The sequence below is a fragment of the Pelophylax lessonae genome (genome assembly GCF_965119305.1).
Source record: "Pelophylax lessonae genome assembly, chromosome: 5".
NCBI lineage: Eukaryota > Metazoa > Chordata > Amphibia > Anura > Ranidae > Pelophylax > Pelophylax lessonae.
The window spans coordinates 499,101,167-499,126,095 of NC_138772.1; the positions used below are offsets into that span (position 1 = coordinate 499,101,167).

At 44.5% G+C, this 24,929-nt stretch overlaps 1 protein-coding gene across 7 annotated transcripts in view; it reads right to left on the reverse strand.

Moving 5' to 3' along the window:
- The window catches only part of SYBU (syntabulin), an 89,507-nt gene that overhangs the window by 57,680 nt on the left and 6,898 nt on the right, over nt 1–24,929 (reverse strand). For all 7 annotated transcript variants that reach the window (XM_082259771.1, XM_082259768.1, XM_082259766.1 and 4 more), the window contains exon 3: nt 5,138–5,318. In XM_082259771.1, the coding sequence (XP_082115897.1) occupies nt 5,138–5,318 (181 nt within the window). The remainder of the gene's footprint in view (nt 1–5,137; nt 5,319–24,929) is intronic.

Below are 24,929 nucleotides of genomic sequence, written 5' to 3' on the forward strand. Positions count from 1 at the left end.
AATTTAACCCAACCCAACTCAAAAACAGAGGGGTGGGTATTACGTCTGTCAATGAGCTTAAGAGAAAAGGATTTTACGGTAAGATTTTACAAAAATCCATTTTTCTCTGTCGCTCATTGACAGACGTAGTCCTCGTTGATTAATAACAACTCGGGACGTCCCAAAGCAGTACCACAAATGAGGGGTGGGATAACAGAAATCAAAATTCAGAAGGCCCAACCGGAGCCAACCAGAAGCATCAAGGACTCATCGAGCAAAAAGATGAGACCTAAGTGAAACATCCAACAAACCCTTGAGGTAGACCAACAGTCTCCTCAGATTGCGGCCTGCAGAACCTTGTGGCCAAAAGAGGCATCTGACGATGCCATCACATCAACTTTATAAAATGTTGTAAAAGGTATGAACCGACGATCAAGTCATCGCCTTGAAAACCTGGATCGCTGACGCCTGATGGCGGAAGACCCAGGAGACACTAGGCGCCCCAGTAGAGTGCGCCTTAACAGGGAACGGAGGATTCCGACCCTTAATAGAATAAGCCTGTACCACCGTCTGACTGGTCCATCTAGATATGGTCGCGGCAGACACAGGCAACCCCCTTCAAGGGCTATCCGTGATCACAAAAAGTGAGTCCGTCTTACGAAAACAAGTTCGTAGTAGTCAAGTGTATCCTTCTGAACCCCATCCAAGGAGTGTAATGCAAACTCCCAAGGATGGCTAGTCTTAGGACACGGGGAAGGTAACAATATTTTTATTCAGATGAAAACTCTGAAAACCACTTAGGAAGGAAGGATGGATTCGGAAGAAGAACCACCTTATCCCTATGAACCACCAGATATGGGGAACGTCAAGATAATGCGGCCAGTTCTGACACCCTGCGTGCAGAAGTAATGGCCACCAAGAAGGCCACCTTCTGGGATAATGTAAGCAAGGGAATCTCCCTAATATCTTCAAAGAGAAGTTTCTGAAGAACCGACCACACTAAATTAAGATCCCAGGCGGTAAGGGTGCGCGCACTGGCAGAGCCAGATGTCGCACCCCCTGGATGAAATTCCGCACCAAGGAATGATTAGCCAAAGGTTTCTGAAAGCAGATTGCTAACGCTGAAACCTGAACCTTGATAGTGCTCAAGGACAGTTTCTGCTCAACCCCTTGTTGCAGACAGACCAAGATTCGGGTCACCGAATAGGTATGTGGGGGAAATCCAAAAGATTCACACCACGCAATATAAGACTTCCATGTGCTGGAAGTCGCTTTCCTTGCTTTAACTAGAGATAGGAATAACTGAAGCCGACACTCCCTTGTCCTTCAGTACCTGGGTCTCAATGGCCAGGCCATTAAGCCAGCGATTGTAAAGCAAGATGGAAGATCGGTCCCTGAGACCGCAAATCCTCCCTGAGAGGAAGTCTCCAAGAAGCGTCCGCGACTAGCCTCACCAAGTCGGCGTACCAGGCTCGACGAGGTCAGTCCGGAATTTCCAGAATAACTGGAATTCCCTCCACCTCTATCCTGCGAAGAAGTTCCCGCAGTAACTTGAGAGGATGGAAGGCATGCCGTAGCTGATACTGCCCCCACTGGGCAATCAGCGTTTCTGCTGCGTCCGCTAGAGGAACGCGGTTGCGAGCTACAAAACTCCGCACCTTCCTGTTGAGCCAAGGTGCCAACAGATCCACATCCGGGGTGCCCCAATGAAGGGACAGCTAGTGAAAAACCTCTGGATGAAGAGGCCATACCCCTTGATCCAGAATCTGATGGCTGAAATAATCTGCCTGCCGATTTCCCACCCCCGGAGTGAACACTGCGGGGAGATCCGGAACAAACTGTTCCGTCCAATGAAAGATGCTAGTCGTTTCGATGGCCACCAGGACACCAAGTGCCCCTTTCTTGACATAAGTCACGACCGTGGCATAGTGCGATTGGTTACGAATCGGGCTGCTCGGTCCAGTAAATCAGACAAAATCTGATCGCTCTCAGTTCCGATACCCTATTGGTAACCTGGATGCTATCGGAAGGAATGACTTCCCCTGGTTGAGCATCAGAGACTTCCTGGTCCGCTCGCTCAACCGGATCCGATTGTCCAGGAAATCGGAATTCTAATTCCATTAGAAAAAAATCTCCTTCAGGAGAATTCGGGTATGAGACTGGGTATATGGTACTGCCTCCAAGAAGGCCACCATCAGTCCCAGCCAATTGACGGACAGCAACATCCGAATCGTTGACTGAACCTTCTGGAGTTTCTCCGCAAGGAGAAACTTTCTTGCCCAGGATGTATCCAACATTAGGCCGAGATAGTTCAGTCTCCTGGTGGGAACCAGGGATGATCTTTGGGAAAGCGAAGAAAACGCTGATGTACTGCGATGATGGGGATATAAGGATAGGCATCCTAAATGTCTATGGACGCCAGGAACTCCCCCTGATGCAGGGAGGCCACCACTGTTCGGATGGACTCCATCTTTCCCCAAGTCCAGAATTGGACGCACCTTGCCCTCTTTCCTGGGCATTGTGAACAGGTTCGAATAGAACCCCTGAAACCGTTCAATGTTAGAAGGGAAGAATCGTACCGGTGGAAGTGATCGAAACTCGATCCTGTATCCTGACCGTATGACCTCGCGAACCCCTTAGTCCGGGGTTCTGGCAAGCCATGGATCCGGAAACCGGTGAAGACATCCCCCCACCCCAGAGATGGGTAGGGGCGCATCAGGCTGTATTCTTCAGGCTTGGCTGAGCCGGACTTTTTGTTTAGCCGACCAGCGCCCTTTGAAAAACCCTCTGAAGGGGCTTTGGAGGGTTTCGCCTTATCGCCCGCCCTCGCGGAACGAACAACTCTTTATGAGCAGAAAGGGAAGGTCCTCGTTGGTTACGAGGTCCTCTTTATCCTAACAGTCTGTGGCAAGAAAGCAGGTGGTACCATCTATCCTTTAAAGAGGGATTCCTCAAACGGATAGCGCCTAGCCATGCGTTAGGAAATAACAAGGGTTCGTTTCAAAACGACCCCATTTGGGTAAAAGGAAAATCCTTCGCCCTTTTTGGTAGGCTAACAAGTACCAAAAAAGAATTTCAGTCTCAGCTACCTCTGCCGGTGTAACCTCAAGACTAAAGGTTTCCCGGACGGACACAACTAGTGCATCCACCACTCTTGTGCTATGGCGGAGGCAGAAACGTGCTCCTCAATGCTGAGGAGACATTACCTGAGACAACAGCCCCATAAGAGGGACCTGCAGCTGCATTGACCAGCTCCGAATCCGTATCTGAAGTATCAGATAAAAAATAGGGGTAGGCGGGGGTCGCTTCTTGATCCCCGTCCCTGACAGGCCACCTCCACCCGGGATACCAAAGACTCCATAACTGCCGATAATGCATTAAAAACAAGTGGGGTACTGGAGGGTCCTGCGGCCACCTTGAGGGGATCAGGTGGGGATACCTATGCGGCAGGGTCAATGATTATACAAGACATTTGCCAGCGACAAAAAAATGACAAAGTAAAAAACTTTTTTTTTTTTTTTGTATCCCCCAGTCGCAACAGCGCCCCTCAGTGTTACCTGCCTTTTTGGACCCCACAGAGAGAGAGAGAGACCCCAAGGCTCATCCCTGATGCACAGAAGTTTTCATCAGCTTGCTCAGTGCTGTCCTGTTACAGACAGGAAGTCTTTGGCCCTTTTTCCTGGGTAAAGGAGGCGGCTCCGCCCCTTAACACGCCTTCCGGCGCCTCCCCCTGGCTCCACGAGGTGTTTGGTCACCTCAAACATGGCCGCCCCCATGCTGGAGACACAAGGCTACACCAATATGGCGGCCTCGTGTGCTCTGCAAGACAATGGCGGCGGCCTGTTAGGATAGCGGCGGCTTAGCAGCGGCCTGCGGGTTGCTGTATTCGGCCTAGTGGCCTGCGGGAGTGCATCGGCCCCCCAAACTTCACCCTGGATGGTGATCAGCCTGGCCGGCGGTACCGGACCCTGGCGGGCCGCATGCGGTCCGTGGGCCGTTGGAAGGCAGCCTGCCCTTGCTGGAGGAATGCGATCTGGACTGCAGTTATACATGCATAGACATCGCCCTGTGAACACCTCTGACAGGTAGGATACCTTATGCTACCACAGTAATATTCTAGTACTGCCACTGACTTCAGTCATCTTTACAGTTTTGAAATGACATTAGATTGTCAGCTCCCAAACCAAGTCTCCTGGTTTCTTGTTCACAAAAATCACACTCAAATAGGGGGATCTGTGACATGTTATAGGATAGAGGGGAGACCCATCCTTACCATTTCAGAGAGGGGCCCGCGTTCACCACAAACCCGTCAGGGGGAAAAGGGGGAACATACTACTCACCATACCAGAACCAGGCGGGCGCCAACTCCTGACAGTACCCCTCTCCACCGGGGTGGGAGGGCTGTCGACCAATACGGACGCCGTGACTCATGGTCATTGGCGTTTAAGCGAGACGTTTAACTCGCAGGGTCAGTCCCCGTCCAGTGGGACTATGTCGCGGCTGACCCAGCGCGGAGCTATGGCCTGCACGCGCTCGTAGGCTGAACTGGGGTGACCACTGGATCTCAACATCCAGCCCGTCGCCCAGTTCCAGCTTTCTTGCTTGAAGATCTCACAGGAACACTGGAGAAAAAAGCTGTCTAAAAAAAAATCTAAGAAAAAAATCCTGCCAGGACCGAAGATCCTAGCAAGGCATCTAGGTCCTTACTCCTAACTAGACAGAAAAAAACTGATTTGCTGTAGCAGGAAGTGAGAGGATATACCCTCTGGGACTGCCCCTAGGGTGTGGCCAGAACGTTTTCTTTCCTGTCTAGTCCTACTCCTGTAGAGGGCAGTATAACCCGAGTTGTTATTAATCAACAAAGACTACGTCTGTCAATGAGCGACAGAGAAAAAGTATTTGAAATTAATTAAAATGAATTAACGCCCAAGAGCTTGATGCCTGTAATAGCCCCTGAAAGCCTATAAAAGCTTTAGACACTTTTACAAGCAGAAGATATTTTTTATGCAAAAACTTTGCTGGCTTCTAGGAGAGTAATAAACATCCTGCATGCATGAGGCCTAAGTAGTTCTCAGTACACAGATCCAAACTTGGGAAAAAAAAAAAAAAAAAAAAAAAAAGAGTACCAAACAAAAAACACACCACTCAACAAACTTACCTGAGCAGAAGCTGTTGCTACTTATGGTCCTGGCAGAGCGGCTGGAGGTAAGGTTGAAGTCTTTGCTGTCCTCCTCTGAAAATGGGGATTCAGAAGATGGGGACGTTTTCTGCTTTGGCAAGTACGGACGCAGAACCAGGCGTGGGATACGACTCCGGGCAATCTCCTTTTCTTGCATTTTCTGTTTACAGAAAAGAATAAAGAAAAACAGTTTAGAGTCACAGGTTGCAGGGAGCCAGGCAGAATCGAACCTGTAGAGTGAATTGAACGGAGGACATTTTTAGATTCTCGGCTTGTTTCTACGTTCTGTGCTTGTTTCTATGGTAATGTGGCACTGATGTATGGGAGTGCATTTATAGACTATGAGAACATGAGGCTATAGTAGGGTTCCAGTAACACAAAGATAGGTGCCCTCGGTACACAGGCCCAGTTTATCAGGATAGATAGATAAGATATGGATCAAAAAAGTGTGAGTAATTATTATTACTCACGTGATTGCGCCTAGGTATTTAAATAGGTGTAAAAAATGAAAAATAAATGATGAAAATGTATAACACTTGGGGAAACCCACTTAATAATTTTAATTTATCAATTGTGATTTATGTATATTTATTTAGTACATCAAGATTGATTGTTGAGTATTAGATTCACAGATAGACAATATTGAGCGATGTCCCCTTCTTTACACACACACACACACACACACACACACACACATACATACATACATACATACATACACACATTATATAAAAAAGGTAAAATATAAAAGCATATCTGGGTATTTAAGGCAACGAGCTATGTGTAAACTGATGGAAACCAAACCAACCCATGAAAATTCAATATTCACCTGTTCATCTACATACGGGGTCTGTAAAAGCTGGGCTGGTCATCAGTGACCCTTCTGCCTGGTGGCCAGCTTAAACCACCTTCCCCCTTGATGAACACCTGTCTGGGTGACCTGCTGAAAAAAGTCTATGAGCCCTAGAACTAGAATTTAGGACTGAATATCAACACATCCTTTAAGACAAGCTTGAAAGGGAAAGGTGGGGGTCTGATATTCCCAAGTCTCCTCTGTCACGGCCGCAACAGCCATAGTCAACACGGACTCCATTGCAAATTTTGGGCACTATTGAGCTAGAGAAAACGGTTAGGGCTTAATGAAAAAGGACTCTTGCTTCTCACCTGCCATAGAAGTCCAGCAGCAACCAAATTCACATCTCATGTAAATGGGCTCCTAAACCAAAGAGAGCCCCTAAGCAGTTGTACTGTCTGCACAAATGGTAGGTCCCCTGGTGACAGCACAATTAAAAATAAAAAAGACAAAAACATCCACACAGAAAAAAAAAAAAAAAAATATATATTCTCTAGACCTATTTATATACACTGCAAGGAGTTTAGCAAACTCCACTGCAGATCTGTACCCATTTCTTGGGCTATAGGACAGGGCATTGACAAACTGCTAAAGAAACTGTTGAGTGGATGGCCCTGCCAGTTCCAAATCGCTAAAAACACAAACCCCAAGGTGAAAATAGATGCACACCGTTCCCAGGGGTTCAAAGGATTAGCCAGAGCAGTATTCATCGATCGTGTTCAGCACAGCAAATAAAAGATCATATATTAAAACAAACTGGGCAAACAAAAAAATTAAAAAACCAACACCCTGCTTTTAAATTGAAATTAAATCCAAAAAGCCACAGGGCATTTTAGTGTATTGCTCAACACCAAAAAGATATAGTAACGAACGGGGAGGTGAGAGCTACTCATTTATTTTGCTTACTTACACTTTTTTTATAATATATATATATATATATATATTATACACACACACACACACACACACACACACAAACGAGTCCTTTGATATGACCTCGCTTTATGTTTGGATCAGCCCACAATCAATTCAATACTCATTGACTGCACCAGTCCCATGTTGTAGAAGAAAAAAAGTAAATAAAATAAGTCATCCTTCTGCTATTGGATATTCCCGAGATGCAGAGAATTATTTTTTTTCTAGACACAGCTAAGCTGAAGACACTATGGGGAAAATATAATGTGCACTGAAAGCGGAGTTGCTCTAAATCTTAGTAAAGGAGGGGAAGTTCTGCTGCTTATCATCCAAACATGTGCAAGAAAAACAATTATGTTTTTTTTTTCCTTCAATTTTCTTTGCATGTGTAGCAATATTTCCAGGCCTGGGTCTGCCATCAGTACCGGTAACACTTCCAACACATTTAAGTTGTGAACCCAGGTGTGAGAACAGAGACAATGACCATTCCGGCATCTTTGGTTTGTTTTATTGTATTTAGGGGATGGGAGAAGGGAATGGGTGGGATACTCCTCTGGCTCTTCTAGGCTTAACTGGGACTTTGTACAAAAAATGCTCACTAACGCTGTCTTGGTGCCAGCTGAATGCCGGCCAGCGCTTTAAATGCTGCTTGACTGAATTAGTGCTGGAACCTCAACTTTAAACTTGTTTGTTAGCTCAGAAACTCCAGGACTGTAGAACTCTTGACTCCTGATACTCAATTTACTCAATTTAGCGCAAAAGTCACTGAACAGCTCCCTCTAACCCTTCACTGGCTGAGGTAGCTCCTTGTCACTACTGGTGCTGCTGCAACTCTCAACTAAGTACACTGCACACTGTACACTGACTCTTCAGGGCCCAAACTGCAGGTACCCCTTCTAACACTTCAAGGTCCTCTGACTAGGCACCCCCTTTAACAGTTAGCTAACTCCTGGATCCCTAGAACCTTCTCCAGAGTGGTCCCCTCTGACTCTAGGCAGACCCCCAGGGGCAATCCACAGTATTTACGATCTTTGTAGGCTTTCCTGGAACTGGACCCCTCTCTCTCTCTCTCTCTCTCTCTCTCTCTCTCTCTCTCTCTCTCTCTCTGCTGGTTCTTGGCACACCGGATCCCCTCTGTAGCGCAGCTCCACTCTCTTTGGATTCCCAGGCCGCCACCCGGGACACCCGCTTCCTCTGACAGGAGGAGAGACAGTCATACTCTCCCTCCTGGGACTCTGCTTCCCGCCAAAGACTCTGCATCATGCGTTCCTTCAGAACTTATACCCACTCCCAGAATCCTCTGTGGCAGAATCTGCCTTCTGGGGTAGATATATGCCTGAGTGGGTCTCTGATTGGGTTTCCTCCACTGTCCAATGAGAATCCTCTCATGGAGCCAGTGGGGAGACTCCTCTCCGCAGACACACCTGGGAGACATGACAGCCAGCTAAAATCATGGCCCTACTGTTAGGCCCCTTTCACACATGCTGTCCGTTTGTCCGTTTTTCATCCATCCGTTGACGGATGAAAAACGGACATCAATGCATCTCTATGTAAAAGCGGATGACAACTGATGATCATCAGTTAACATCCGTTTTCATCCACTTCCATCAATGTCCGTTTTTTTGAACGGATGAATGCCCTATTTTTCATCCGTCAAAAAAACGGATCGGATGAAAAACGGATGACAACGGATGAAAAACTGATGTCAACTGATGACAACGGATGACAACGGATGAAAAACTGATGTCAACTGATGATAACGGATGAAAAACGGATGAAAAACGGATAACAACTGATGAAAAACGGATGAAAAACGGATAACAACTGACGAAAAACAGATGAAAAACTGATGCAAAACTGATGCAAAACGGATGAAAAACGGATGAAAAACTGATACATTTGACGTGACTGAACTGATGAACTGAACGGACTGTATGTGTGAAAGGGGCCTTAGGCAGCCAAGGCCGACTATACTTTTACCTAGCACCTACCTGTAGGGTGCTACACATGTGATTGGGTATTCTTTGCAAAGTGAAGCTTTACCTTACTTACGAAGCTCTGGAGCAACTGCACTTTCAGTACAAAGAATTTCTGCCTATAGGAAATCAACCCGTTAAAATACACCTAAAAAGCAAAATGTGAATTTTACCAACAAAAATCATTAAAAAAAAAAGGGAGTTGTAAAATCAGAAGTTTTTTTTTTTTTTCCCCATCACAAAGCATTCTTTGCATTAAGATAAGAAACCTATGTGCAGCAGCCTTCCCAGCACCCCCTAATACTTACCAGAGCGCCATCTCTGTCCACGAGTCCCTCGGCCGTCCGGGACTCTCTCTCCTGATTGGCTGGGACACAGCCACGGCAACATTGGCTCCTGTGGCTGTCAAAGTCCGTTAGCCAATCAGGAGAGAGAGGAGGCGGGCTGAATGGGCACACAGCGCTGCAGCTCGGGTGCCCCCATAGCAAGCTACTTGCTGTAGGGGCACTCAATAGGAGGGAGGGGCCAGGAGCAGGAACGAAGGATCCGAAAAGAGGAGGATCCAGACTGCCCTGTGCAAAACCAACTGCACAGGGCAGGCAAGTAGAACATTTTTTGTTTTAAAACGAGACTTTACAATCACTTTAAATGCCTTCAGAAGGTCCTGTAACTGATTAGAAATGCATTTAAATGCAGACTTATCAGTTAAAAAAAAAAAAAAAAAAAAGAAGTTAACATACACATTTTTTGCATATTTATTTCCCATAAAGATTTGTTTTTGGGGGCATGTTTGGGAATTTGTTTTTGGGGTAGGTGTGTCTTTTCCCTGCACACTTTGTCCTAAAAATGTATCTCTCGTTCCCATCTCAGAACGTTAGTAGGAATACCCAACAGAGCGTATATTAAACTATAGGCAAAACATGGAAACCTTTTAGGCCCCTTTCACACATACAGTCCGTTCAGTTCATCAGTTCAGTCACGTCAAATGTATCAGTTTTTCATCCGTTTTTCATCCGTTTTGCATCAGTTTTTCATCTGTTTTTCGTCAGTTGTTATCCGTTTTTCATCCGTTTTTCATCAGTTGTTATCCGTTTTTCATCCGTTTTTCATCCGTTATCATCAGTTGACATCAGTTGACATCAGTTTTTCATCCGTTGTCATCCGTTGTCATCAGTTGACATCAGTTTTTCATCCGTTGTCATCCGTTTTTCATCCGATCCGTTTTTTTGACGGATGAAAAATAGGGCATTCATCCGTTCAAAAAAACGGACATTGATGGAAGTGGATGAAAACGGATGTTAACTGATGATCATCAGTTGTCATCCGCTTTTACATAGAGATGCATTGATGTCCGTTTTTCATCCGTCAACGGATGGATGAAAAACAGGCAAACGGACAGCATGTGTGAAAGGGGCCTTATAGTTTGTACAAATTGATTCAAATAAGACCCAGTTTTAGGTATCAGCAATGTTAATTACAGAACCTCAGTGCTACAAGTCCACAACTACTGTGATAGCCATATGAAAAGTATGTCACAATTTATTTCAATTAGGATTTGACAAACGACCTACATCCATGGAAATTTAATTAAGAGGATTACAAATAAAACTGGTTTCACTTCCCTTTAATTAATTTTGGTGCCCAAAGAAAACAAGCCATTGATTAGTCATGCCTAGAGCCTTTCCGGATGCATTTTTAGCACGATCAATACATTTACATATGAATCACATGCAAATTACAGAGACATCATACCAAGTGAAAATTAAATCTGTGCTGGGAGACAAAAGTAGGGTGCCGCTGCTGACCTCTCCTATTAAAAAGGCTAGTTGCCACGTTGTCATGCCATGCAGCAAAGAAGAACCAGATTTACTTTAAATCTCCCACCCCCAGCAGCTCATTCACCTTTGCATTGCCTTTCCCCTTGCTTTGTTCAGCTGGATAAGCCGCACAAACTATGGCAATTAATCTTTTTTTCAGCACTGGTGCTTAATGATTGGCTCAGCTCTGTCACATGGTCATCAGTATTTGGAAGTACCAGGTATTTATTTTCCCACATATGCTGAATAAAGTGGTGGGCAAGTAAAATATAAAAAAAGAGGAATGCTTGTTCAAGGTCTGACTCTGAAGTATTCAAGCCTGGCAACTAGCATTTTCATAAACTGGTCAGCAATTGCAAATTTTTTTTCGTTGTTTAACTGGTATGCTTTAATCGAACATAAGCCACCACTCTGACCCATTTAGAGCAACAAATATGGCCTAATGGTGGGGGATGTACTAAACAGGTGCACTGTGCATGGTAGCCAATCAGCTTCTAATTTCAGCTTGTTTAGCAGGGGCGTTGCTAGGTGAGAAAAAGACCAGGGGCTTCAGCCTGAACCTAAATTTGATGACCCCGCCCACATTTTAAAGTAAGTCCGCCCAAGCTCCACCCAATGCCCCATCATAAAATCTTATAAAATGTGACCACACGCATCTTAATCTCTCAACTTTCTAATCTCCACTTTTACTTGTAACTCTTCCCATAAAAGCAATTGAGAGCACCAATCATGGCAACCAGGGTGCCCCGTGTAGAAGCCTTTCTGGAGGCTCCTATGGAACTGCTTCAGACATTTTCGAAATAGCAGAGGTCCCAGAACATCCACATCACACAAGAGAAATTAATTTCCCAGTAGCCTAGATGAAGCACCAACACCAAATCTTTCCAAATTAGCTGTAACCAGAAAATGGGGAGTCAGTTCCTTTATGACCTCCTGGGAAAGTTGAACATCAAGAGCTTGTTCAAGAAACCGTGCACAAAGCAAAATGTTAACTAAAGCCTAGTACACACATACCGATCGTCGGCCGAACGATCGGCCATCTTTTGTCTAGGGCTGTCGTGTCTGTTGAAAACTGCAAAAGACTGCACACAAATTTTGTCGGCCAACAACAGCCGACCGCAGAAGTGATGTCATGTGATTATTAACTTTCCTTGTCTTTTTTCTTTTCCGAGCATGCCCAGTCTTGCTAATCTGCTGTCTGTCGGCCGAAATCTGTACTGACTACCTACAATCGGCCGATCGGTCGTCGGCCGAATATTTACGGCCGACGATCGGTACGTGTGTACGGGGCATTACTTATTTGACATCACACTAGCAAAAGGTGAATTCTAATTGGTTGTCACAGGGTTTAGGGTGCCTTTCTACAGTTTCAGTAAATTAGGTTGAAAGGCTGCAGACTGCATACGTGATACAAGAGATGGTCAGAGACTGCAGACGTGACACAAGAGATGGTCAGAGACTGCAGACGTGACACAAGAGATGGTCAGAGACTGCAGACGTGACACAAGAGATGGTCAGAGACTGCAGACGTGACACAAGAGATGGTCAGAGTCTGCGGACATGATTCAAGAGATGGTCAGAGACTGGGGACATAAACAAGAGATGGTCAGAGACTGTAGTTATGATAGAAGATAGAAAAGCACTAGGGGGGCCAGAAAGCACAGGGGAAGCAGAACGCACTGGAGAAGCTGAAGGGCAGGGGGCGACAGGGAAGCATTAGGGGGGGGACTGTAAGAATTAAGAGGGGGGGTTGGAAAGCAAGGGGGTTGGAGAGCACTAGGGTGGGGGGCAGGGAAACTTAGGGGGACAGAGAAGGGAGGGGGACTGGAGAGCAATGGGGGAAACTGTAGATCATTGAGGTGGAGGGGAGAGCTGAAAAGCACTGCGGGGAGCTGAAGAGCACAAGGGGGGGGGGGGGAAGAGAGGTGGGCTGAAGAGCACTTGGTGGGGGTGTTGGAAAGTGGGGGGTTGCTAGACAGCACTGGGGGGCCCGGCCAGCAAAAGAAGTTGTATATGAGGGGGATGGGGCAGCTGCATATAGAGGATTTGATCTTTCCATATTCCTCCTGCAGCCGCTGAATGCCTGCAGAAGAGAGAGGAGGAGAATCAGGCATCCAGCGGCTGCAGGGGGAATATGGAAAGATCAAATCCTCTATATGCAGCTGCCCCATCCCACTCCTATACAGTCACATAGGGAGCCTTGCTCTGGCACTCACCTTCTTCCCTCTGCTGCCATCGCCGCTGCCGCCTCTGATCTGCAGCCGGAAGAAGAGGGAGGTGGGTGGAGGCGGAGCCAATTCTACATGCCGAGGAGGCATTTAAAATCCTCCGCCGATCTGTGCAATAGGAGCCTCTCCTGCTGGCTGCTGTTGTCACGTGACGAGTGACATCACTGGTTGCTAGATGCCAGGCGATACTAGCAACCAGTGTGGCAGGCCAGGCAGGAGAAGGGAAGCATTTTGGACAGTGGACACTCGGGGATAATAACAGTAAATCATCCACACAAGACCCGGGGCTTTTTGCGGGCACACTCGGGGCTATAGCCCCGGTCAGCCCACCCTGCCGACGCCACTGTTGTTCAGTTAAGTCTTGAAATTAAAGCCTGTAAGCTGATTGGTATCTATGCAGAGCTTCACCAGATTTTAGACCATGCAGTTTAAGGCTAGGTTCACACCTGTGCAGGTGGTGCTGCTGTGGGACCCCGCAAGCATTCCCACAGCTGTAACCACCCACGCAATGCAAACAAGGGGACCCGTGGGTGGGTGCCATTAATCCTAATGGTATGCCGCGCTGTACTCGCTGTTTTCGCATGGGCTGCAATTTAAAAAAGTAGTTCGGGGACTTCTTTCCTGTGTTTCAAGAAGCGTGGCTGCCCATTTGAATGAATGGGCTGTCGTGCCAGAGCAAACATGGCCCACACAAGTGTGAACCTAGTAATTAACCCCCCCATGAGTCTCATAGGTCCTGGCCTAGCAGTTTTATACCTCCCATGGGAAGAAAGAGAGGCATCTTTAGGCACAAGGTATGTAGGTAAAGGGCACTCCTCTGCCACCCCCAGCTATGGAGATAATGGAAATAAAATAAAAAAGTATTAAATATTTTATTTAAGTAAAAATATATTTATTAAACCCACAAGTGCTTTTATTCCCAAACACTACTTTTACTTTTCACTTCTACTGTCTTGTCAAAATAACAAATGAAATAATTTAAGATCTGCTTTTTTTCACCCTCTACCCCAGAGGAACCCGTGAAATAATTTTTTTGGTCTGGGGGAATCCCAGCTAAAAAAAAATGAACCACGACCTGTGGAAAAAAAATGCCCGCTATGTTGATGTTCAGTGAGAAAAACGCTCCACTAGAGTATCCACCCCGCTTATCAAAATGTCACCCTTACAGAATGCTAAAAAGAACACTGGTGTCATGCTTCTGGCTCTGCCAAGTGGTGTTGGACCCAGAATTATGCAGGCACCATAAGATGGGGGTCAATCAGCCACAGTTCAAAGAACCCCTAGCAACTTCTGGAAGGATCCTAGGAATCCTTGGAACCCTGGTTGAGATAGCTAGTTTATAAGCTGGGTGAAATAATTAGGGCAGTAAAGCAATTTAACAGTTAAGGATACTTGTAAAAAAGGGAAGGAAAGGGGGGGGATGTGTGTGTGGCTAGTGGCTACAAAGGAGGAACAGTCCCTTCAAAAAAAAGGGACAGTTGGATCTATGGAGTCAGATGGGGCAGTACAGCTCATGGGTTGGTGTTTTGCTTCTGCGAAGGCTATGTAAAGGTTTTAAAATCACATATGATGAAGATTTAGTGTAACAATGTTGGGAGTAATTAGTGCATTTCTATATTAGTCTACATATTAAAAAAAAAAAAAAATTATGTAAAAATCATGTTTAATTTCTAAATCTAGAGCTTTTCGTTGAAAGAATAGCTTATAATCCTGGCATGAAGGTCTTTTTTTTTTTTTTTTTTTTTAGGCACTGGTTATATTTGGACGACAACACTCTTGCACTGCCTTCCAATTGCGCTTCTGTGTTGTCGCCCTTGTACAAAATACTACTACCTCTAACCAGAGCCAGATTTAGACCTTGGGGGCCCCTTATACATAGAGTTGGTTTACATTCTCATTGATAGTCACACATTTTTAAAGTGCATGACATCATTCTGATGTCACACACACCCACGTGTTTGCTTGAGCCACAAAAATTTATTTTTTGAAACAACAAAACAAGAGTTTTACAGGATGATGGCTGGCAACATTTTACTTCCCAAGATACATTTAATAAAAGAAAAGTAAGATTATACATTTTATATATCTTTTTTATATTGTGTTATATAATGTATAGGGGGGGGGGGCCTTCTGTCAGGGGCCTGGGGCAATTGTCCAATTTGCCCCCTTATAAATCTGGCCCTGTCGCCAAACCCACTAAAGAAGCTGAGCACAGTGACAGGGTTTACAACTCTTGGCATGCCTAATACTCTTTTTTTTGACCCCCAACATCTTGCCAAGAGCACCCCAAGTGCCCTAAACTCTAACACAGTCGATAGGTGGATAGTTACCTTGCGAAAGCAGAAGCAGCTCTGGTACATCTCGCCTTAGCAAAAAGCAGGTCTTTATATACTGAAGGTTTGTAAAGAGCACATTATGGGAAGTGTTGAGGGGTGTGACAATTTGCTGACTTGGAAGTGAAGAGACAGTCTCTGCCTGTTCAGAAAATCTATATTCATAATCTCCTGGGGATTCTTGGACAGGAGGAGAAGATGGAAAAACAAAGTGGTGCTTGCTTAAAGTAGAAGGAAAGGCAAAGTAATGAACCGACAATTTTAGCTTTTCTCTTTTCTCCTAATGGCCCTGCATACAGTTGATAACAAAATCGCAATGTAAATACTTTCCTTTAGCTTTCTTTTTTTTTTTTTTTTTTTGTATTGTGCAAACATTTTAGGCAGAGTGAGGAAATGCTGTAAAAACAGGAATGCTTTCAAAATACACTGTCAAAAAAAAATTTAAAAAAAGGAACACAGCAGATCTCAATTGGGAAAAATATCATGCTGGATATCTATACTGATATGGACGGGGTTAACGTGTGAGAAACGAAAGGATGTCACATAGTTTGATGGAAATTAAAAATTATGAACCTACAGAGGGCTGAATTCAAAGACACCCCAAAAATCAAAGTGAAAAAATGATGCAGCAGGCTAGTCCATTTTGCTAAAATTTAACCACTTTACCACCGGAGGATTTTGCTGTCTTCCGTCCAGGCCACTTTTTGCGATTCGGCGCTGTGCGACTTCAACTGACAATTGCGCGGTCGTGCGACGCCGTACCCAAACGAAATTTACGTCCTTTTTTTCCACACAAACAGAGCTTTCTTTTGGTGGTATTTGATCACCTGTGCGATTTTTACTTTTTGCGCTATAAACAAAAAAAGAGCGTTTATTTTGAAAAAATAATATTTTTAACATTTTTAATATTTTTTAAAACTTTTTGGCCAATTTGTTTTATGCTACATATGTTTGGTAAAAAAAAAAAAAAAAAAAAAAAAAAAAATAATCGCAATAAGCGTATTTTGATTGGTTTGCGCAAAAGTTATTGCGTTTACTAACAAAGGGAAAGATTTCTGTCATTTTTGGTGTTTTTTTTTTTTTTAACGCGTAATGGCGGCGATCTGCGATTTTTTTTTGCGGGACTGCGACATTGCGGCGGACAGATCGGACCCTTGACTGACATTTTTGACACTTTTGGGGGTACCAGTGACATTACTGCAGTAATCAGTGCTATATATATGCACTGTTACTGTAAAAATGACACTGGCAGGGAAGGGGTTAATTTTATTGGAGAGGGAGGGGTTAATGTATGCCTGGTGCTTACTGACGTGTGGGGGGGGGGGGGGTGACTGAGTGAGTCATGGACAGATCGGATGTCCAGCTATGCTGAACAGTCCGATCTGTCACTCCCTGTCACTATGGAGATCCGCCTGCTGTGTTTATACAAGCGGGCGGATCTCCAGACTCGATCCCCGATGATCGGGTAAGAGCAACGGCGATCGCCGCTGCTCCTCCCCTGGCCCGACTCCCGCTGTGAATGAAAACAGCGGGAGCGAGCCTCCGGCGGCGCGCAAGCGCCGCCCAGAAGGGGGAGTGTCTGACGACGTAGTACTACGTCATCAGACGATAACGAGCCACTCTGCCGCAGTAATATTACTGTGAGCAGACGTAAAGTGGTTAATTGCAGCAACTTAAAATGGTACTCAGTTTGTATGGATGCCTGACAACATGCTCCTAATAAGACGACAGATGGTGTCCTGGCGTATTTCTTCCAAGATCTGGACCAGGGCATCACTGAGCCCCTGAACAGACTGAGATGCAACCTGGCGGTGGCGGCGGATTAACTGAAACAATGTCCCAGAGGTGTTTTAATTTGCTTTAGGTCAGGCGAGCGTGGGGGCCCCTTCAATGGTATTCATTCCTTCATCCTCCAGCAACTGGCTGCATACTCTTGCCACATGAAGCTGGGCATTTTCCTGCATCAGGAGGAACCCAGGACCCACTGTACCAGGGTAGGGTCTGACAATGGGTCCAAAGATTTCATCCCGATACCTAATGGCAGTCACGGTGCCATTGTCTAGCCTGTAGAGGTCTGTGCATCCCTTCATAGATATGTCTCCTCAGACAATCACTGACCCACCACCAAACCGGTCGTGCTGAACAATGTTACAGGCAGCATAGCCTTCCTTGCAGCTTCTCCAGACCCTTTCATGTCTGTCATATGTGCTCAGGGTGAACCTGCCCTCATCTGTGAAAAGCACAGGCCACCAGTGGCAGACCTGCCAATTCTGGTGTTCAATGGCAAATGCCAAGAGAGCTCCATGGTGCCGGGCAGTGAGCACAGGGCCCACTAGAGGATGTTGGGCCCTCAGGCCTCCCTCATGAAGTCAGTTTCTGATTGTTTGGTCAGAGACATTCACACCAGTGGCCTGCTGGAGGTCATTTTGTAGGGCTCTGGCAGTGCTCATCCTGTTGATCCTTGCACAAAAGGAGCAGATAAAGGCCTTGATGATGGGTTAAGGACCGTCTACGGCCCGGCCCAGCTAACCTAGAGTAACTGCCTGTCTCTTGGAATCTCCTCCATGCTCTTGAGACTCAGCAAACATTCTGGCAATGTCACGTATTGATGTGCCATCCTGGAGGAGTTGGACTGCCTGTGCAACCTCTATAGGGTCCAGGTATCGCCTCATGCTACCAGTAGTGACACTGACCCTAGCGAAATGTAAAACTAGTGTAAAACGGTCAGAAAAGAGGAGTAGGGGAAAAATAAAGGTCAGTGGCCTCCATCTGAAAAAACATTCCTGTTTTGGAGGTCGTCTCATTGCTACCCATCTAGTACACCTGATGCTAATTTCATTAACACCAAAGCAGCTAAAACTGAATAACCCACTCTGCTACTTAACTAACCAGATCAATATCCCAGGAGTTTCATTGAGTTGATGCTATACATCAAGTGTTCTGTTAATTTTTTTGAGCAGTGTATATATTTTCATTGTTTATTTTTATCAATATACAAAATACAAAGTGACCGAACAGAAGAAAAACCTGTATCAAATCAATATTTGGTGTAACTACCTTTTGGCTTCAAACCAGCATCAGTTCTTACAATTGCATATTTTGTACACTTGCACAAAAGTCAGAGATTTTGTAGGATTAGAGTCAGGTGTATGATTAACCAATGATAACAAGTAGGTGCGAATGATCATTAAATTTCATATGGAGGTTGAAACAGTCATTAAATGAAACAGAAACAGCTGAGTAGAAGGCTTAAACCTGGGTGAGGAACATCCAAACTCTGCTACTATTGGCACTTTTCCACTGCAAGTACCGGCTAGTACCGGCTCGGCTCTACTCGGCCCTGCTTGGCCTGGTTTGCTTTTCCACTGCTGGTACCGCATGGTATAGGGTTGGAACGGTTCGGTACGGTACGGTATAGGTTTGCTTTTCCACTAAAGCAGTACTAAAGTTAAGTGGGTGGGATAACAACGGGGTGGGTGGGATTCTCTGACCAATCAGTGGCTAGTAGTGACTGCATGCAAAGGATTGTGGGATATGGTTCCAGTTTGGTACCTGTTGGAACCACAATCGAGTAGGTACTGTTTTTTCAGGGCCGTACCGTACTGTTCGGTTCCATGCAGTGGAAAAGCAAACCTATACCGTACCGTACCGAACCGTTCCGACCCTATACCATGCGGTACCAGCAGTGGAAAAGCACAAAAGGGTGCCGAACCGGTACGGTTCCATGCAGTGGAAAAGCGCCATAAGGTGAAGTTGTGGAAGACAGTTTTATGTCACAGGTCAATCACCATGGTAAGACTTAGCATAGCAAAATGACACATGGTAGCTTTACCGCATTAGCAAGATCTCAAAGCAGACTGGGGTTTAAGAGGTGCTGTTCCAAGCGCTTTTAAAGAAGCACAAAAATGGGCAAAGTTGAGGACCGCAGATGCAGTGATCAGCCAAGGAAACTAAATGCAGCAGATGAAAGACACATCATGTTTACTTCTCTTTGATATCTCAAGATGTCCAGCAGTGCCATCAGCACAGAACTGGTGGAAACCAGTGGGATCCAGGTCCACCCATCTACTGCTCAGAAAAGTCTGTCCATAAGTGATCTTTAAGGAAGGAGTTGTGGCCAAAAAGCCATACCTCCGACATGGAAACAAGGCTAAGCAACTCAACTATGCACAAAAACATAGGCACTGGGGTGCAGAAAAATGGCTGTAGGTGCTCTGCACTGATAAGTCAACATTTGAAATATTTGGCAGTTGGTTTGCTGGACTGGAGACCAGTACAATAATGAGTGTCGGCAGGCAACAGTAAAAGCATGGTGGAGGTTTCTTGCAAGTTTGGGGCTGCTTTTCTGCAAATGGAGTTGATGATTTGGTCTGGTACAATGGTGTCCACAATGCTGAGAAATACAGGCAAATACTTATCCATCATGCCATACCTTTAGCCCGCATTCACACTGCAGCGGCACGACTCTGTACTACTTGGGGGGCAACTTGTGAAGTCCCGTGCACCGCGACTTCGGCGCGACTTGCACGGACTTCATATAATGAATGTCTATGCAAGTCGCTCCGAGGTCGCCCTGAAGAAGTACAGGACACTTTTTCTAAGTCGGAGCGACTTGTGTCGCTCCTATTAGAACGGGTACTGTAGCAGTCAATGGACCGCGAGAGACCGCGACTTGTCAGGCTGACAAGTCGCGTTAGTGTGAATGGAGCCTTAGGCAGGTGTGCAATTTGCAACAAATTTATTCTGCAGCAGGACAACCACCCCAAAACATACAGCCAATGTCATCTCGGATCTCAAAATCTTCACGTTTGCCTGAGAATACGTGTGAAAAACTTTAGAAATACACCATTTTAGCTGACTGCTAGATCAGAAGCTATTTCTTGATTTCAAGTTTAGCATTAGTAACTAAGGCAGATTGTTGTGGCTCCATGATTCTTCTCCTGTTCAGGAACTCATTGAAGAGCTCATCAATAACCAAGGTGTAGTAGACAATTCCAGGAATCATAAAAGGTTAAAGTCATATCTTATAAAATGTAAAGAAAGATTGGTGCGCTAAACTTAAATTCCACAAATATATAAACAATGTATACAAATATAAATATAGTGAAAAAATCAAAAGTCCATTCTCTTGTGACAACGTGCAAATGAATAAACTTTGAAGTGACTTGAAACGAATTGTGATTCCTGTAACTCGATAAATTGTGTATGACCACCACGTGAAACGATCCCCACCACCGACAAGCTGTTCTTCTTACCAGATAGACAGATATATACGTGAGTTGATTAATACAGCTACTCACTCCCCATGCAGCTTCACCCAAGGTGTGTGTGTAAGCCGCTTACCAGATATCAATGTGGTTGAGCATGGGAATACAATCTCATCTCTTCAGAATCGAGGCTGTCTGTTGGTGTGGCGATCCCAATACAAAGTATAGTGTCTCCTTGTGACTTTTCTCATCAGCAGTATATATCAGCCTTGTGGCTTGTTTCAGTTCCTAGTAAAGCTTGTAGGAGGGGTTTTCATTCTCCCCTGATCCCCTGTCTGGACAGTGCTGATCACAAGCCCTGTGCTCCCAAGAAAAAACGATATACACCAAACTGAGCATGTGCAGTCCGTCCCCTCACTCAAAGTTTATCCTTTGACAGAAGCATGTTGGAAACATCGATAACCTCCAAGCTGAACCGCTTTCATGGAAATCCAATCCTAGCGCACCAATCTTTCTTTACATTCATATCACATATATATCTTGGTAGCAGCTTTACGCACGTTTATCAGTGCACCTTTATTTTTTCAATATCTTATAAAATGTAAAGCTTTCCTATCAGCAGGGGAGACTTTTTTTCCAGCCTTGGCTCAGTTTACTGTTACTAACTGTTCTTTCAGAGAGAGAGAGGAAGTACTGGGAACATGAAAAGGAATGCGATCCAAACCAATTACACTTTACAAAATACACACTGTCACCAGCAACCTCTTATAAAACTCCAATGAGAAACGTTACAAGTATCTGCTACAAGTGTCCACTTCACAGAAAAATTGTAAAGAAAATAATGCTTTACTTAAAACAGAAGTATGGCCATACTTCTCTTCTGGGTAGCAGGTAGGCTATTATAATTGTTTCTGTACTGGTGACCCAGTTTCATAGGAAAGTATGTAGGTTTTATTATTTTGACATCCCACATATCTCCTTTAAAATGGTTGTAACCCTCTGAAATTAAAAATGAACAATGCATATCTTTCTATAGGGTGTACTTGCCCCTATCCAAAAGCACCTAAATGTGATCTCTCTGTCTGCACGCTCGTTCCTCTGCTGTAACTTCTGACAGATTATGGCAACAGAAAATCCTAAAGCCTCGTACACACGCAACGATTATCGGCCGACCGATCGTCCGACTTTTGTCCAGAGTTGTGTTTTGTTGGTTGGAATGTGCCTAGACTGCACACAAATTTTCTCACCTGACAAAATTCTACTTCAGAAGTGATGTCATGTGTTGGTTTACTTTCCGTGTGTGTTTTTTCTTCTCTGAGCATGCCCAGTCTTGCTCATCAGATTTTCGTCTGCCGAAATCTGTACTGACTGCACGAAAATCGGCCGTTGTGTTGACGGCCAACAAAAATTTTATAGCCTGCACACCAGATTTTTTTCGGCCGAAAAGTCGGAGTCGGTTGTCGGAAGCATCATACTAACAAGCCGAAAATCAGCCGTTGGCCGAAAATTCACGGCCAACAATCGTTGCGTGTGTACGAGGCATAAGAGACAGCCACTCTCCCCAGCAGGCTACTGACAGCCTCAGCTGTGCATGTTTCCCTATGAGGGTGTGTGTGTGTGTCCCTCCATTCAGGCCTCAGATTACACTCAGCTACTATGCTGTGCAGGGATATCAGATCCCTGTCCCCTGCCTTCTAAAGCTCATTAATATGGTCTAAAATTCTGGACTTTGAATTTTGTAGAGGAGAGAGGGCTGCAGATAAACAGGTACACCTTCTGTAGGAGAATTTGCTTCATTTGTGTATCACCTGATGCCATACTTGCCAACTGTCCTGTTTTTGCAGGGACAGTCCCGGCAAATAGGAGCCTGTCCCGGGAAATTTACATTGTCCCTTGCAATTTATTTATATTTACAGATTACAGTTTTTGTATGGTCACACCTGAGCACATCTGACACTTTAGAATTGCAGGGAATTGAGATGAGAATTTTAAACTTTAGGCATAAGTAATGCAGCTGAATGGGAGAATTATTCCAACTCTGCTACGTTGGCTCTGCTACTTAAGTTTGACATTCCCTTTTCAATTTCCTGTAATTCTTTCTTTATTGAGTAGACCCTATAATCTGAAAAGTAGGCGGAGATTAATTTTGCTGAGTGGGTGGAGCTTCATGGAAGTGGGTGTGGTAAGTAATTAATAGCTATGCTGCAAAGTGTCCCTGGAAATTTTTTTCAAATGTTGGCAACTATGTCTGATGCTAGTCACCATACTGGGTATAGAAGGGCTTACAACCACTTTAAAGGTGAACTCCCAGCAACCAGTTACATTTACAGATGAAATACAGTACAAATTTTACTTGTCAAAAGATACACACTTTTTCCATCCAGGTTAGAGATTTACAAAGATCTGAAAAAGCACAGCCCAGTCTGGCAGGACCAGGAGACCTCATTTTTCTACTACAGTTTAGGAACACTTAAATATCCCCTCCCCCAACCAATGACTAAACAGTGAAAAGACTGATAAGCTCATCTTTCTGTTCTCTCCTTCTATCAGCATGCTCATAGCATTGCAGCTCAAATGGCTGGCTCCTTCTGCCACCGTTCTTTCTGAACTCTGCTGTACAGGGACTGCAGTGGGGTTATACAAAGTCCCGCATTCCTGGAATCTTCACTTTCCCACAGTGCAAAGCCACCTAAAGATTTTTCACAACTGACATACTTCCAGCTTGTCGGGTGCTTAAATCCCCTGCTATGCACATGCTGCAGGCATCCCATACACCTGAAGTGTGTCGGTTAGAACATTTCCATGAAAGGGTGGCAAGACCGGCAAGTATAAACTTTCTTCTTTCCCAGGATTTTTTACATTTTTTTTGGCAGAGTTAACATACAGAAAAAAAAAAAAAAAAAATATATCACATATTGGAATAATGAGTAAATCTACTTTTTCTGCAAAAATTGAGCTTGATCCTACCCAAATGCATGTTGGCCAATGAGGCCACCCATTAAATTAAATAAACCATTTTCTCTCCCCCCCCCCCAAACATTTTTTAATACTGTACACTGACTATTGAACATGCACAGTGCACTTTGCACCCCATCTTCTGTATTACATCAATACCATCAGTGGCCACCCAATGGCCAAACAGGAGGTACACACCACCTGACAAGAGCGGTGGCGCAGATGTGGATGAAGTGGTGAGGGACAGCTCTATCAACGCTGGAGGAAGACCGAGGGAGGCGAGTTTGCCATAATGAGCAAGGCTTTATGTATTATGGATAATAGAAGGGGCCTACAGTTCTGCTTTAAAGACTAATAGGGAGTTTTGGGAGATAAGGGATGAAGGCCAAGCTGTCAGACTAACATCTGAGGTCCAAGTCTGTGTGTAGGAGATTAGGAGATGCTGACAGTATACAGGAAAGATTCCAAGTGATCTTCTGTGTGGGACTGCAGCTGCTTATTGAGTAACACCGTGCAGTATGATCATCCTTCCATGATTTATAAATTGCTTCAATGAACACATTGGGCTTAGTATTGGAAGCACTGAGCACAGCCTTAACCCTGCACAGGGATGTCATGTCAGACCCCAATACCAAATGTTAGACAGGCACGCTGAGCAAGGATCTCTGGCTTAAAAAATAAAAAAAAAATGTATATACATTTTTTTTAAATAATAATAATTGTATTACTGGGGTATGTTGCTGTATTTTCCTTCTTAAAAGGAATTTATCAAATTTAAATTGGCCAACAGGCTTACAGTATTATTAAATAACATCTAAAAATGTTTTCCCCCAATGTTATTTAGTTGTGTATATAATAAACACTGCCAATAAAGATTTCATAATTAGATTTCCTGCCATCAGTTGGAGCACTAAGATTCTGTTTATCCAATTGCTGAAAAATTTTGTTAACAGGGCTCAATAGCTCAACTGAAATTTACACAAACAGCTTATAAATCATTTGAGTGACTCCTACCATACCTGAAACAAGTGTGCATCAATAGAAGCCACAGCAAAGTTAGAAATCTTGCTCAAACTAGTTCTGACTCAAGTATTGAAGCCAATAAAGCAGCCACAGAACAAGCATTTTCAGAAATGATGGTCAGTAATGGTTCCATATTTCTGCCATTACAGGTTCAGCATAAACAAAAAAAAAAAAAAAAAAGGCATTTTTATTCCATTCAGAGACAATATCGATTACAATATTTAAATTTGCACGTAACAAAAGTTCTCCATTAGGTAAACTAATAACAAACCAAGAAAGAAATACATGAGCTGCCACTGCTGACCAACATCTTCAAATGCCAATCGCCTGGTTCTTATGCTCAACCACTGTGTTTGATAATTTGAATTCCTGAACTGGAACAAAAAGTCAAAAAGATTTAGAGCTCCTTATCTGGATACTTGTTCTACTTCAGAGACTCACGATAATGAAGCTACATGATTGTA